The 15,887-nt window shown below is 38.2% G+C and overlaps 1 protein-coding gene across 6 annotated transcripts in view; it reads left to right on the forward strand.

Moving 5' to 3' along the window:
• RLF (rearranged L-myc fusion) overlaps nucleotides 1-15,887 on the forward strand; it is a 64,031-nt gene that overhangs the window by 30,549 nt on the left and 17,595 nt on the right. For 2 of the 6 annotated variants that reach the window (XM_006098140.3, XM_023761907.1), the window contains exons 4-5: nucleotides 4,022-4,154; nucleotides 7,510-7,712. In XM_006098140.3, coding sequence (XP_006098202.1) covers nucleotides 4,022-4,154; nucleotides 7,510-7,712 — 336 coding nt within the window. Of the gene's footprint in view, nucleotides 1-4,021; nucleotides 4,155-6,887; nucleotides 6,977-7,509; nucleotides 7,713-15,887 lie in introns of all 6 variants that reach the window. The other 4 variants (XM_023761908.1, XM_023761909.1, XM_014463793.2 and 1 more) reach the window with 3 other exon arrangements.

The following is a 15,887-nucleotide window of genomic DNA, read 5'->3' on the forward strand; positions in this document are numbered from 1 at the left end:
GAACTTGAGACTCTTCAGTCCAAGGGCTGACACTCTACCCACTGAGCAACCGGCCAGGGCTGTTTTGTATCTTTTACTCAAATTATAAACCTCATAGTCATTTGACTCTCCATTTACAGATGGGGAGACCGGCATAGAGAGTTTAATTAATTAGCTTGCCCCAAGTTACCCCAGGTTTATATCCAGAGCTTTGTATCATGGAGACCCAAGCTCCTTAGTAGCTTGGACCTGTTTCATGAAGGCACAAGAAATGATTTGCATATTAACAGACACACCTCATTATCTGAACATTTCTTTTCTGGGATATATAAACCAAAATGTTAATATTTTTATCTTTGGGGAAAAGAGGTTTCTTTGTCATGTTCTTGGCCTGTTTCAATCCCTGTAATGTGGCACTAGTTCTTCACATAATTATACAACGTCTTTCATACATAGCACATTGATTTTGTTACTCTTTGTTTTGAGTCCTGCCAGTCGTTTTGTCCTGGCATATGGCATTCTAGAAGGCAAATCTAATTATTAGGGCTGTTGCTATTATTTTTATTAGTATCCTTTGCAGAGGGAATACTCTCACATTTCTTCTTTTCTTAGATAGATGCCTGAATAAAATATTTCTCTTTTTTCCCCATCTGTGTAAGATTTTTTAGCAGACATTTAGGATATATTTTTGAAAGTGTTCAAAAAATAAGTGCAGTAGAGGTACAGATAAATGTAAGATGTGGTTCCTTTTGAAATCTAAAAGATAAAACCTTCAAATTTTCTTATTTTAAGTGATAAATGGAAATCACAGATGTTTTGAGGATACTGTTAATAATAGTTTTATCAGCAGGCAGGCCACTGATAGAACATTCAGCCACAACTTAAAGCTATGTAACCCTTCCAGACTTTTCACCCTGTGGATATAAAAATACACTCTGAAATGGATTTTTTGTTGTTGTTAATCTTCACCCGAGGATATTTTTCTATTGATTTTTAGGGAGAGTGGAAGAGAGAGGGAAAGACAGAAACTTCGATCTGAGAGAGAAACACATTGGTTGCCTCCTGCACGAGCCCCGGGCTGGGGAGGAGCTTACAACCAAGGTACGTGCCCTTGACCTGAATTGAACCCGGAACCCTTTGGTCCGCAGGCCGATGCTCTATCTACTGAGCCAAACGGGCTAGGGCTGAAATGGATTTTTTAATAAACAAAAATGAGCTCCTATGTTTTGTAACTTTTTGAAACTTAATAATTTTATCATTGAAGTTTTCCACACCCAGTGTCAGTATGGGGTGTGGTTTCCCACACCAGCAAGCAATTCTTGTACTCCAGCAGTGTGTCAAAGAATTAATTGAGCTGAATTGTGACACTGTCTACCCAGAGAAGAGAGCATCCCACGCCACACACTTCAGACACCAGCCACAAACCTAGCTGTTGCCTGGACTTCTGACTGACTGCCATAAACCAGAGGTTCCTCATGACTGCCTTGGGGTTGACTTAATTGCTAGAGCAGATCACAGAACTTAGAGAAACATTTTATTTACTAGATCACCAGTTTATCGTGAAAGGATATAACTCAGGAATAGCCAGATGGAATATATAGGGCAATGTACATGGGAAGGGACATGGAGCTTCTGTGCCCAGGAACTGTGGATGAAGACCAACTATCTTATAAATCACAATATTGCAATCATGGACTTATGTCTAGGATTATATATATAGATCTCCCTTTCTGATAACTTCCTGGGATTCTGTTGTGTGGTTGCACCATAAATTATTTGATTAAATCTCTTTGCTATTTGTTATAAATAGTGCTAGAGTGAACATCTTGTGTTAGTATTTTTGTATTGTAGATTTCCAGATGTCAACTAGGAGATATATATATAACTAGGAGATATATATATATATGTTTTTATTGATTTTATAGAGGAAGTGAGAGGGAGAGAGATAGAAACATTGATAAGAGAGAATCACCCATTGGCTGTCTCCTGCATGCCTCCCCCACTGGGGACCTAGCCTGCAACCCGAGTATGTGCCCTGACCAGGAATCAAACTGGTGACCTCTTGGTTTCTGGGTCAACCCTTTACTGCTGAGCCACATCAGCTGGGCTCCATCATAGTTTTAAAAGATTCTATTTAATATTTTTTAAAGTAACTTCGCTATAATAAATATGTACCCATTGGTAACAAAGGATTACACACATCATCCTTACTTAGAATAAACTATTTTGAACAGAGAAAAAAGTAGAAAACTTGTTTGTTTTTAACCCAAACTGTAGTTTTTATTTCAGTTGGTGATAGTATTTTTTGCTAACGTATAATGGTATAGATATGTTAAGGTATTACAAATATGGTAAAAGACACAGCAAATTCTGAAATTTTCACATGCAATCTTCACCTTTACTTTAAAGTAAATGCCTGTTGTCTTCAATTAAGGAGAAAGAAGCCTGAGGACAAGCCAAGCAGCATTTGTAAAATATTGCTGTTTGTAAATTATTAACGGGGACTATCACATTCTGTGTTAATTTTATGTCTTAAACTCTTTCTCAGTAGAAGATAACTCAGCATATTAGGAATGTGTTTAACCTATAATTTTGATGTGAAAATTAAATAGGTAAAATAAATTTTACTTTTTATATTTCACTTGAATATAAGATTACATTCTTTTTTAAAAAAATATATCTTTATTGATTTCAGAGAGGAAGGGAGAGGGAGAGAAAGAGAAACATGATGAGAGGGAGAATCATTAATTGGCTGCCCTCTGCACGCCCCCTACTGGGTATGGAGCCCACAACCCGGGCATGTGCCCTTGGCCAGAATTGAACCTGGGACCCTTCAGTCCGCAGTCCTGAGCCAAACCGGCTAGGGCATAAGATTACATTCTTAAGTCTGTGAACTTTTCAAACTTATATTTTCCAAAGGAATACTGTAAGTGGAAGCTATGTTCCTTGAGAATTTCAGAAGTCTAAATTAAGGGAAAACAAGTTAAAATTTTAAAATATGGGAATAACCAATAATCCTCACTAGTAATAAAGGATAGTGAAACATATACTTAGTCATTTACTCCAAGTTAAATTTCTAACCCCATCCCCCCACCATTTATGTATGGATTTTTAAATTTAATTTTTTCCATCACCATTTATATGTTTTTTAAAGAACAAATTATTGGCAATTATATTTTGTTGTCTTTTTTAAAAAAAATATTTTTATTGATTTCAGAGAGGAAGGGAGAGGGAGAGATAGAAACATTGGATGAGAGAGAATCATCCATCGACCGCCTTCTGCACACCCCTTACTGAAGATTGAGCCCACAGCCTGGGCATGTGCCTTCACTGGGAATGGAACACTTGCCTCCTGGTTTATGGGTCAATACTCAACCATTGAGCCACACTGGCTGGGCTACATTTTGTTTTCTGAGGAGATAGAATGATAGTTAATAACCTAGACTTTTCACGACATTTTATATACAGCCATCTCATTTAAAAAGCCATTTGATAGAATAATTTAAACAATTGAAAAAGTATATGACAATTGGTGTCATTAAGTAATATTTCTATCCAATGGAATAAGCTGCCTGTGAATACTATAGAATTCTTTAAAGGAAAGCTGTACCTCTGGCCATACAATAATTTAGTAATGCAAGGATGTAATTGAATTGTGATGCTAATTTTACCTAAGGGGAATTCAGGACATTTTAAAAATATATATATTTTTTATTGATTTCAGAGAGGAAAGGAGAGGGAGAGAGAAACATCGATGATAAGAGAGAATCATCAATCTGCTGCCTTCTTCACGCCCCCCGTTTGGGATTAAAACCACAACCCAGGCATGTGCCCTTGACAGGAATTGAACTTAGGACCCTTTGGTCCATAGGCTGATGCTCTATCCACTGATCCAAACCAGCTAGGGCTCACAAAGCTTTGAGTATAGTTTCCCACCCCCAAAATATATTGGTCCTTTTATAGACATTCATTTATATTTAAAAGGCAAAACTGTCTATATTGCTTATTTGCCTACTTTCTGGATGTGTTGTGTTTGTTTTAGGAGTCACATGATGCATTATTGGAATTTGGGAATAATAACCTACAAATATTGGTTCATGTTACCAAGGAAGGGGTGTGGAAAAATCCGGTTCTTCTTAAAATTCTGTCTCAGCAGCCAGTAGAAACAGAAGAAGGTAAGTCTTAAAACATACTGACTATATTAAAGGAGAAGTTAGTTCTAAGAGAATTAAAATTGATATGTGGGTTAAAATTTTGTGAATTTTACCTCATGTTTATATCCAGTCATTCTGTTCTCCTTAGAATAGTAAAAACTAACCATTAGCATTTAATTTTTTTTTTTAATCCTCATCTGAGGACATGCTTAGCGAGAAAGAGGGCAGAGGGAGAGAAAGACTTCGATCAATTGCCTTCCATACATGTCCCAACTGGGGATCGAACCTACAACTTTTTGGTACATAGTATGATGTTCCACCAACTGAGCTGCTCGGGCCAGAGAATATTTAATGTTTTGCCTAAGGATTATTTCATTTTTAAGTAGTGTTTTAAATTCTTTGCACTTTTTTTTTTTAAGATTTTTAAATTGACTTTTAGAGAGGAAGGGAGAGAGATAGAGAGGAAGGGGGGGAGAGAGAGAGAGAGAGAGAGAGAGAGAAAGAGAGAAAGAGAGAGAGAGAAAACACACATCTATATGAGAGCAACCCATCAGCTGCCTACTGTATGTCCCCTACTGGGGATCGAATCTGCAACCTGGGCATGTGCTCTGATGGAATTGAACTGGCAACTCCTCGGTGCCTGGGACGACTCCCAACCAACTGAGCCACACCGGCCAGGGCTCTTTTGCACTTCCTTTAAAATGTTTCATTGAGTAACAATGTTCAGACAAAGTTCCTGAGGTAGAAATGAATAATCTGCTTCTAGACTTTGGTGTATAGTAGAGCTTAATATTTGTACACTGTAAGCCTTTATTATTATGCTTAAAGAGAAATGTAAGTGTGGTGAAAGAAGTAAATGTGGGAATTTAGAAGAGGGTGGGTTGTGTAGATTACATGCCTGTTTTCAGGTGTGGAATTTGTGAAAATGCTTACACCCTGGTAGGGCAGGTAAATAGAGCAGAAAAGGATATAGGGCTGACAGCTCTGGCAGGAAATAATACGGGTGAATTAGATTGGAGAGAGTCTTTAAAAGAATGGCTAGGACACAACACCTAACTTGATTTCCTTGAGTAAAGGAGTTGGCAAGGAAGAATAATGACAGAATTTCATTTCTGTATGATTGAGAAAGTACCATTACTAAAAATAGGCGTAACAAACGAACTATTTGGGAGATCTGATTGAGTTCTTTTGTGCTATTTAGTGCCTGTGGAACTAAGCTGGAAAAGTCCAAGTGAAAATGATCTGTTTTCTGTCCATGCTTTTTGACCTTTACTACACATTTAGCTATCTGTGGAATTTAAAACCAAAACACACACCCACGCCTGAAGGCCAGGCTCCATCTACTAAATCAAAATCTCCAGAATTGAAGCTCTGGCATCCAGATCTTTTTGAAATGCTACAGGAAATGGGCACCTCCCACCTATGAGTGGTGGGAGTATAAACTCTGGAAATCAATTTGTCAGCAAGGTCCAGTTCTAGGAATTTTTTTCCATACATATATTCATCCATGGTTGGAATAGCCTATGTACAGGATTGTAAATTATAGCATTATTGATGTTTGCCAAAGATTGGAAACAACTTGCAAGTGTATCAGTGGGGGATTGGTTAAATTAAGTATAGTTTACCCACACAGTGCAATACTATTCAGTTGTTAAAAGTATTGAAGTAGCTCAGTGTGCAGTGATGATAAAATGATGTGTATGATATATTAAATGAGAACCTTCGGTACTTGGAATATTTTTGGAAGTATAAACAAGACATTGGAATGGTTATTGTTTCTTGGGAAGGAAAACTATGAGACTGGTTTCAGAGTAGAAAGAAGACAGTTTTTAACTACACCTTTTTGTATGCCTTTTGAGTTTTGTGTCGTGCTTATATGGAATTTTTAAAAAAGGGGGGGAATTTTGAAAACCTTTGATCCTGATACATAGTTAAGATTGGGCCAGTGGTTTATCTCCCTCCCTCCTCAGTGGTTTATTGTTAATATTAATGATTTCTACCCCGTATGAGGCCTATAGACATAGCACCATGGGTATGACCTGAGAGGCTTGTTAGAAAAGCAGAATCTCAAGTCCCATTCCAGACCTACTGAATTAGAATCTGTATTTTAATAAGATTCCCCAGGTGATTCAGAAGGCACTTTGAGGTTTGAGGAACACTATTTTAGATGAGCCACTTAAAGCAGTTTGCTCATTCACCACTTGTCTTACTTTTTAAAAAATATGTTTTTATTCATTTCAGACAGAGGAAGGGAGGGGAGAGATAGAAACATCAATGATGAGAGAGAATCATTGATTGGCTGTCTCCTGCACGCCCCCTACTGGGAATTGAGCTTGCAGCCCAGGCATGTGCACTGAGAATCGGACTTACTGACCTCCTGGTTCATCGTTCGACACTCAACCACTGAATCACACGGGTCGGGCACCACTTGTCTTGATATGCACTATTCCCCCCTCTATTCTTTAAATGTAAAATGATGCTACACACTTGTTGAGAATCTGCTGTTCATAAATTGAGAGCTTGTCCAGAATACTGTGCAAATCAGTGCTTAGGTGCTTAATATTCAGTACTGCTCAGCAGCATTTTCCAAAGTGTGTACTGAACCAGGAACATATTTACATTGTACTAATAATATATGTAAAAGGGTTCTCTGGTCAAATCAGTTTGGGAAACATTGGATTAAATCAAAGTGGACAGTTTTCTTTATTGTAGGACTGTTCAGAAATTTGACCAAGGAATCCTTTTTTTTCCTAGGACTATCTCTCAGGTCTTTTGGTCGGTGGAACACACTTTGAGAAATGCCTGGTTTAGAGGAAAGAGCACCACTGGCTTTGGAATTTTTGGCAAGTTACCTAATTTCTCTGAATATTAATTTTCCTAACCTTAAACTGGGGATGATAATACTTGCCTTGGTGGTGGTGTGAGGAATAAATGAGAGGTATATAAAAACACTCAGCTAAAAACTTGGTTACCTCATAATTATAAATTGTAGTTGTTAATATTACATAGGTTACTTGTTTCTTTTTCTTGCACTTATGCTTATAGTTCATTTCACTATTTCTGATTTCTTTATCAGAAAGTGAGGAAGGAGGGCAAATAATTAATTTTGATAGTGTTATTATTAGCTTTTTTAAAAGGTTTGGTGTTCTAAATAAAACTGCTAAGTAATGTGGGAAGCATTAACAAAATGCTTTTTATTTTACACTCTGCTCTATTAAATGAGTATTGAGACTAGATTCAACTTCCCAATTATATCAACTGAATTTTTATTCATTAAAAACAAATGAACAACATCGAAAGCTATCAAACTTTCATCATAACAACCTTGACATTTTATGTGGTATAATAAAAATGTTTTATTTTTCCTTTTTTCTAGTCAATAAGTTGATTGCTGAAGAAGGACCTTTCTTTCTGCAAATGCGAATAAAACATTTGTTGAAATCTAACTGCATCCCTCAGGCTACTGCCTTATCAAAGCTGTGTGTAGACTCTAAAGAAATTTCGAATGTGTCATCTTTTCAGCAAGCCTATATCACATGCTTGTGTTCCATTCTCCCTAATGAAGATGCTATTAAGGAGGTGAGTAAAGCAAATAACTGCTGTTGTCATTCAGATTTACTATAAAAATTTTTAATATATTTTTATTGAGAAAGGGAGAGGGAGAGAGAGTTAGAAATATCAATGATGAGAGAGAATCATTGATTGGCTGCCTCCTGCACGTCCCCCACTGGGGATCGAGCCCGCAACCTGGGCATGTGCCCTTGACCGGAATCAAACCTGGGACCCTTCAGTCCACAGGCCAATACTCTATCCACTGAGCCAAACCAGCCAGGGCTTACTATAAATTTTAATAGAATTTGATAAATGTTTCATGGCAGGATGAAAACCAAAATACCCCCCCCCCCCAACTACTGAAAAGTACTGGGTTTTTTTCTTTGAAAAGTACTATTTTAATTGTATATTTAAGTGTTCAACAGATTGAATATAAAGTTTTGTCATAGGTAGATTTCAAAAGTAGGTCATTAAAGAATATGTAGATGTTTGTGTTTAAGTAATGGTTTGCTTTGAAATCTTTGTGAAAGTTGTTTTTTCTTAAAGTAATCTTTTTTTCTATGTTTGGGAAATGCAGGAATTAATACTGGCATCAAGGAAGAAACTAAAGAGAATGACACTTATCTTTAGCTTAAATTACTTAATACATTAACTATAAGCAGAGAAATGTAGGACTTTAGAACCCATGAATACATTTTGAATAGTGATTAAGTGGACAAATGGGATACCATTGAAAATAATAAAGTGATTGAGTCTTTTTTAAAACTATTTTATAAGCCACATTGCATTCTTTTTTTAAAACCTGAATCATTGTTTTCCTTAGAAAAGTTAAAATTAGTTTTTTCTAATAGTTGTTGATAATTATACAGAGAAAAATCAGGAATTCCTAGGCTGTAATTCATCATCTGCCTTTACTTCTCTTACCTGCCATTCAAATCTGACATATGGATTCTCATTTTACATCTACACTGAATTTTTTACATCTACACTGAAGGAACCCTAAGGATCTGGATCTATGGTGTAGTAATTCTTAAACTTTTATGACAATTTCAACTATAAGTATTCTACCTTCCAAATGCAACTCTCCTCTTGTCTTTTCACCTCACTCCCTTTAATATAAAGCAAGCATGTCAAACCCAAAGGCTAACACGGGCCAAATAAACAAGGTTTAAGTTTATGTAGGCCACAAAAGAAACAAAAGCTTCAATTTTCATGGAAACGTAGGTTTATTTCGATAGAGACATGCTAAATACAAAGGGCTGAAATAAATGAGTAATTGTTAACAAAAAATAATAAAAAACATTTTAATAAAAATATTTTTTCTTGAACATTAACTTACCAGACATGAATAACTGCACAAATTAATAAACGTAATGCAAATAAATCTATTTTTCTTGTTCTCCGAAAGCAAAATATTTCCTGTCGCGCACACCAGTCAGTCCAAGACTAATGACGTGGCAATCAGCTGCTAAAATATTCACTGCTAGTATTAGTGGAGAGAAATGGTGCCGCTGTGCCTAAGGTGCGTAGGGAAATGAACCCAACACGATTATAGTAATCAGTCATTAGCAAACGTTTTAGTTCGTTATTAGTAATTATGTATAACAGGATATTATAAAAATTAAGTTACGAAATTTTTATTAAAATGTTTCTTACATACCATTATATTGTCTGGGCCACAAAAATATTTGTTGTGGGCCACATGCAGGCCGTGAGTTTGACATGCTTGATATAAAGATTCCACCAGGACCAATAATCTATTAATCCTGTCACCTTGTCACTCTCCCTCATCCTCAACATGCTGTCACTTCCCTCCTTCACTTTCCATAGTCATTGTTATCATTCTCTTGCATACACCTTCAATTCCTCTGCTGATCTCTCCCTTACCTGTACTTATTTGATTACTAACCAGTATCCTGAGCCCCTGAATTTCTACCAACTCTTTTTTTTAATGGTTTTTTAAAATTGATTTCATAGAGGAAGGAAGAGGGAGAGAGAAATAAAAACATCAATGAAGAAAGGGAATCATTGATTGACTCCATCCTGCACAACCCCCACTGGGGATCGAGCCCGCAACCCAGGCATATACCCTTATCCGGAATTGAACCCAGAACCCCTCAGTCTGCAGGCCAACACTCTTTTTTCTTTTTCTTTTTTAATATATTTTATTGATTTTTACAGAGAGGAAGGGAGAGGGATAGAGAGTTAGAAACATCCATCAGCTGCCTCCTGCACGCCCCCTATTGGGGATCAAGCCTGCAACCCAGGTACATGCCCTTGACCGGAATCAAACCCGGGACTCTTCTTCAGTCCACGGGCCGACACTCTTATCCACTGAGCCAAGTTGGCTAGGGCTCCACCAACTCTTTTTTTTTTTTTTTAATATATTTTATTGATTTTTTACAGAGAGGAAGGGAGAGAGATAGAGAGTTAGAAACATCGATGAGAGAGAAACATCGATCAGCTGCCTCCTGCACATCTCCCACTGGGAATGTGCCTGCAACCCAGGTACATGCCCTTGACCAGAATTGAACCTGGGACCTTTCAGTCCGCAGGCCGACGCTCTATCCACTGAGCCAAACCGGTTTCGGCTCCACCAACTCTTTATCTTAACTTGCATGGTTGATGCCAAACTTGTGTGGAGAAACATCTGCCAACTAAGTTTTACTTTAAATCACTGTATTTCTTTACTTATTCTTCCACTGTCTTAGATTACTATTTCATACTTTTTTTTCCTCTTCAAACCTATACTATAATTTGTGTCCCATGTCACTCTGTTTATGAACTTTCTATTTCTCTGAGGAGGCAGTTATAAGAGAATTTCCAAAAGCTCCTTCCATGAAATCTATTCACCTGCCTGCATCTATGCATATACAGCTTCTCTTTTGTTACTAAGGACATATCTGTTCTTCCAGCTTAGGTCAGTCCCCTTGACTTCTGTATCAGATCCCATCTGCTCTTGCCCCCCTCAACAGTTCTAGCAGCAGTTCTTTTCTCTATTGAATCAATAATTTCAACCTCTGCTATATTTATCTCGCCAGGATTTATGTTGTTAATTTTTCTATCTTTAAAAAAGAAATTTTAAGATTACACTTCTTCCAGCTACCACCCCATTCTCTCCTGGCCTTTTGGGGTAATTTCTTGAATGAATTTTCTAAATTTACTGTTTAACATTTTTATCCTTGAACACTTTCTAATATGGTGTTCACCCCTGCCAGTTTACCACATCACTAAGTCCGATGAAGCATTCTCAGTTTTCATCTTATTCAATCTAACTTCTTAACTTTGTCTTTTAAACTTTTATCAGTTTTTCCACTTGGTTCTAGTTTACCACACTCTCTTGGTCTTATGTCTACCTGATTGGTTGCTCTTTCTCAGTTCTACTCTAGGACTCTTTCTCTCTTTTTCTATCTACACTTATCCCCTCGATTATCTCATCTAGATGCATGATGGTAAGTACCAATTATGGTTTAAATCCCAAATGTTTTATTTCTAGACCATTTCTCTCCTCTGAACTCCCGACTTAAAAATCCAACTGCCTAATTATATCTGCTTGTATGGCTAAAAGCATCTCAAACTTAGCATGCCCATAACTAAGCTCCCAATATTCCTAATATTAGGGGCTTTTTTATGATTCCCTTTGAATGAAGTCAGTTGTTTTCCAACTATATTCTCAATGTTAAAGGTGGGGAGATGGGTAGTGAATAACCAGCCACCATTTTTTTGAGTCCTTACTATGTGTTAGGCATTAGGCTAAGTGCTTTATATACATTGTCACATTTAATCCTCATAGTAACTGTTAGCTCCATTTTATTATTGAGGAAGCTGAGGCTCAGATTAAGTAATATGTACATGGTTACAGAGCTTAAAATGATTATGTTGAGATTAATACCTGAGTACAGACAGTCCTCAGGTTACATTGGACTCAAGATACGTGGTTTTGTCACCATCTCCCATTTATTTATTAAAAAAAAAAAAGTTCCGTCGTTTTGACGTATGTACATATGTGCTTTATGTTTTTTATTATTTATTTACCACAGGTAAAGGTCAGGAATTGTTATCTTTCTTTTAAGTTTTTTTTACCGTTTCAGTTTATTACTGCTGTGTATGTGCTCCATGTGAGTGACATAGGTGCTTATGTAGGTGGGTTCTGACTTTCGGCAAAAATCGTATTACATTGCGCTGTAGGAACGGATCTCCAACGTAACCCGAGGACCTAATGTATATTAAAGATATAAGTGATAATAAATCTTGGCCAAGGTGTTAAATATCTAAGGGTTTATATACCCAGTGCTATCTTAGGCATTGGGGATAAAAAGATGAAATCAGAAACCTCCAAATTGATGTACTTGCTTGCATTCTTGCTCCCTACATTTTATTCTCCTCAAAAGTAGCCAGAACAGCCCTGACCGGTTTGGCTCAGTGGACAGAGTGTCGGCCTGAGGACTCAAGGGTCCCGGGTTCGATTCCGTTCAAGGGCATGTACCTTGGTTTCGGGAACATCCCCAGTAGGGGGTGTGCAGGAGGCAACTGATGGATATTTCTCTCTCATCAGTGTTTCTAACTCTCTATCCCTCTCCCTTCCTCTCTTTAGAAAACCAATTAAAAAAAAAAAAAAAGTAGCCAGAACAGCTCTGGCTGGTATATGCCCAGGTTGCGGGCTTCATACCCACTAGGGTCTTGCAGGAGGTAGCTGATTGGTGTTACACTCTCACATAGATGTTTCTCCCTCCCTCCCTCCATCTAGGGCATTAGAATCACCTGGGAATCTTTTTAAAATCCTGATTTCTGGGCCTCATCCTCTGGAAATTCTGTTTCTTTGTTATGGGGTGGGGCCACAACATTAGTAAACAAAGAAACAGAATTTCCGGAGGATGAGGCCCAGAAATCAGGATTTTAAAAAGGTTCCCAGGTGATTCTAATGTGTAGCCAAGGTTGAAAACCACTGATCTAGGGCAAAGAGAATCTTTAAAAGTTGCTTTGCAAAAATACCAATGAATCACTAGTGTCATTATTTTAAAATCAGCATATGTTCTAAGGTAGAAGAGTTATACACATTTTGCCATCTACTTCAGCTGAGTTCAGAAGAGTCAAATTAACTTGAGCAACAGGTGGGAATACAAATACTTATATTTGGCACCTGTGGGTATCACAGTAATAGATGTGTGAAATGGGAAACCTCTGCTGGGGAAAACACATACAATTAAGAAGAATTGGTAGGGTTAGCTTGAAAGCCAAAATTCAGAACCCCAAATTCAGAACTCCATGGAATCCTCAATTCTAGTTTGCAAATACTTCATTTAGAATTGAATGTGATGACATTGCTATTCATTTTACATATGAAAAGATTTTAATGAAGGTCACAGACTTGGCCATGGCCCAGTGTCCCAAGTGGATGTTTCCTTTTTTTTTTTCCACTACTGAAAAAAATCCTTGTAAAGATCAAGTTTTCCACATACAGTGTGAAGGAAAATGATGTTTTAAACATGAAGCACTTCTATTATTATGAAGAACCAAGAAATCTATCAGCAAAGTTCTTGACACAGAGTAGGTGACCATTTCAATCCTGGTTCCTGAATGAACTGTATCTTCAGTGTTTAATGTGGTTTATAGCCACAGTAGCAAAGGCTTGTTTCTTCTCTTGATGGGAAAAGGAATAGACAAATGGCCTAATTTACTCACCAGTCTAATACTGTTGGGAATTGACACAGTCACTAGTTATAAATGATAGAGCAAATACATTTAAACAGGACCCATTGGGAATTCAGTTTGGGAGTAGAAGTAAAAGTAAACACGAACATAGAAATTCCAGGTGTATTTTAAATAAGAAAGAAGACTAAGATGGATCTGGAACAAGGAATAATAACAGTGTATAATTAAATTTAAAATTAAAATCCGAATAATTTTACTTTATCATTATGAGCATATAGGGAATGAGATGTAGTAAAAAATACACTAAAGGTAAAAAGGCATTCTGAAGAAATTGAGAATTTGTCTATTTAAATATTTTATCTTTTAAAGCAGAGATGTTTTAAAATATCCCAAAGATATTTTTATTGGTTTCAGAGAGGGAGAGAGAGAAATGATGACAGAAACATTGAGTGGCTGCCTCCTGCACACGCCCTACTGGGGATTGAGCTCCGGGCACGTGCCCTAACGGGGAATTGAACTGTGACCTCCTGGTTCATAGGTGACTCTCAATCGCTAAGCCACACCAGCTAGACCAGAGGTTTTTGTTTTTTTTAATGCTTTGAAGAGGCATCTTCCCATGACTCAGTATGTCTCTGGATCTCACATCGTCTCACTTTCATAGGTTACGTGTGGGTATTTTGGCTGATGTATGATTATACTGGTGCAGTCATTTTGGAGAGTTAGACATCATTTTCAAAAATTCAGTAGGATGTTATAAGTTTCTCTTAGATACACACAGTCATTGGATTTAACTAGAAGAATCAATGGCCATTTATTGCTTCAAAAAACTTATATTTGCCCTTGTGGAAGGCCTCCACCCCACCCCCATCAACTGCATTCCCTGTGACTACCTGACTACCAGGGAGGTCTCTGTGCTGCCTCTGATGTGGATCACCCACTGATTTCTTGGCCACCTTATCTCCTCTAGCCAACCTGGGCCCTGCCCAACTTTCCTCACTCTGGAGCCTTCCTTCTTCCAGAGCGCCTGAAAGCCAGGCACAGGGATCCGAGTTGAGCTTAGTCAATTCCCCAAGCCCTTTCCTGTTCTTATGTACCTCGGCTTCCTTCCTGCATTTGTGAGGCCCCCTCTCCCCCGCCACCCTTTGAGGGACCTTGCTCTCTGTTCTCCATCACCCTCCCTGCCATCCTGACACATTTTCCCTGGATCTGTCTTCCTCCCAGCAGTAATCTTTGTCCTTATCCCTCCATCTTCCAGTCATCCAAGCAAACACCCTCCCCCAACCTCTTCCTTCACCTGCCAGTCATCCAAGCAAATACCACCTCCCACCCCCTAGTCTCTTCCTTCAGGTCAGCCAGCAGCTATCCTATCTCCTAGCCTCTGTCTCTGGAAGTGTCCCCAGTGAGTCTCTATGAATTATGAGTCCCAGCATTTGACCCTCAACCTTGCTGTCCTCTTTCTCCTTACCTGCTCCTCCCCAAAGCCAAGCAGGGCTCCAGCTGGGAGGGCAGCTGACAGCCCCAATAGAGGGAATGGCGGGTAGAAACCTACGCTCAATGTAGTGATGGTCTGTGGTATTGCTATAGTTTAAAAGAAGCCAGATGTTTAGAATCCTTTTTTCAAGTGATGTCTATGAACTTAACAGGGATGATTCTCCCAAAGATAGGCCCAGGTTTACATGAAATATAGGCTTGTTAACTATAACTCCTACCTTTCTCCTACTTTAAGGGTGCATGTGACAGGAATCTTTTATATGGATAATTAAATCCACTTCAATTCCATTTTGAAAAGATGTTTACCAGTTTCAGTTTTTAAAATATATTATTATAAACAAATTATTTGTATTATACAGTGGGGCCTTGACTTACAAGTTTAATTCATTCCGAGACCGAGGCTCGTTAACTCAAATTACTCTATCAACTCAATGCAAAAAATCGGCCGAGAGACAGCTGGTATCTCAAAAAACTCGTTAGTCGGGACACTCGTAAGTCAAGGCCCCACTGTATCTCAGAATGGATCAGGAAAATTCTAGATTGAAAACCACTGTTTTAGATTGAAAATACTATATTGAAAATATTTCAGTAAAGTCACTGGCCAGAATACTGGCTTGCTTTGGTAGCCCAAGCAAGAAAGTAATGGCAGAAGACAAATATACTTTACCCACCTTCTCTTATGCCACTATTGATATTTAGTTGGCTGATTATCATGAAAGTCTAATAATTGCATCTTGTCCCCACAGTTCATTTTTTACAATAGCTAAGGTGATCTTTTTTTAAATAATAAAATTAGACATTTTATTTTATTTATTTATTTTTTTATTAGTTAAGGTATTACAAACGTGTCCTCATCCCCCCATTAACCCCCAATCCCCTCATATTCCCCCCCCGTGAGGCTGGAGGGGGTGGGTTTGTAGGGGCTGCTAGGATGGGCGTGGGGGGGGGTTTGAGGGGGCTAGCGATTGAGGAAGGATGGCAAGCGGAGGAGGAGAGGGCGGCGCAGGCTGGGGGGGGGGAAAAAGGGAAGGGCGAATCGGGGGGGAGGGTAAGGGAAGG

This window comes from Myotis lucifugus, unplaced genomic scaffold (genome assembly GCF_000147115.1).
Source record: "Myotis lucifugus unplaced genomic scaffold, Myoluc2.0 scaffold_222, whole genome shotgun sequence".
In the NCBI taxonomy this organism is placed as follows: Eukaryota; Metazoa; Chordata; class Mammalia; order Chiroptera; family Vespertilionidae; genus Myotis; species Myotis lucifugus.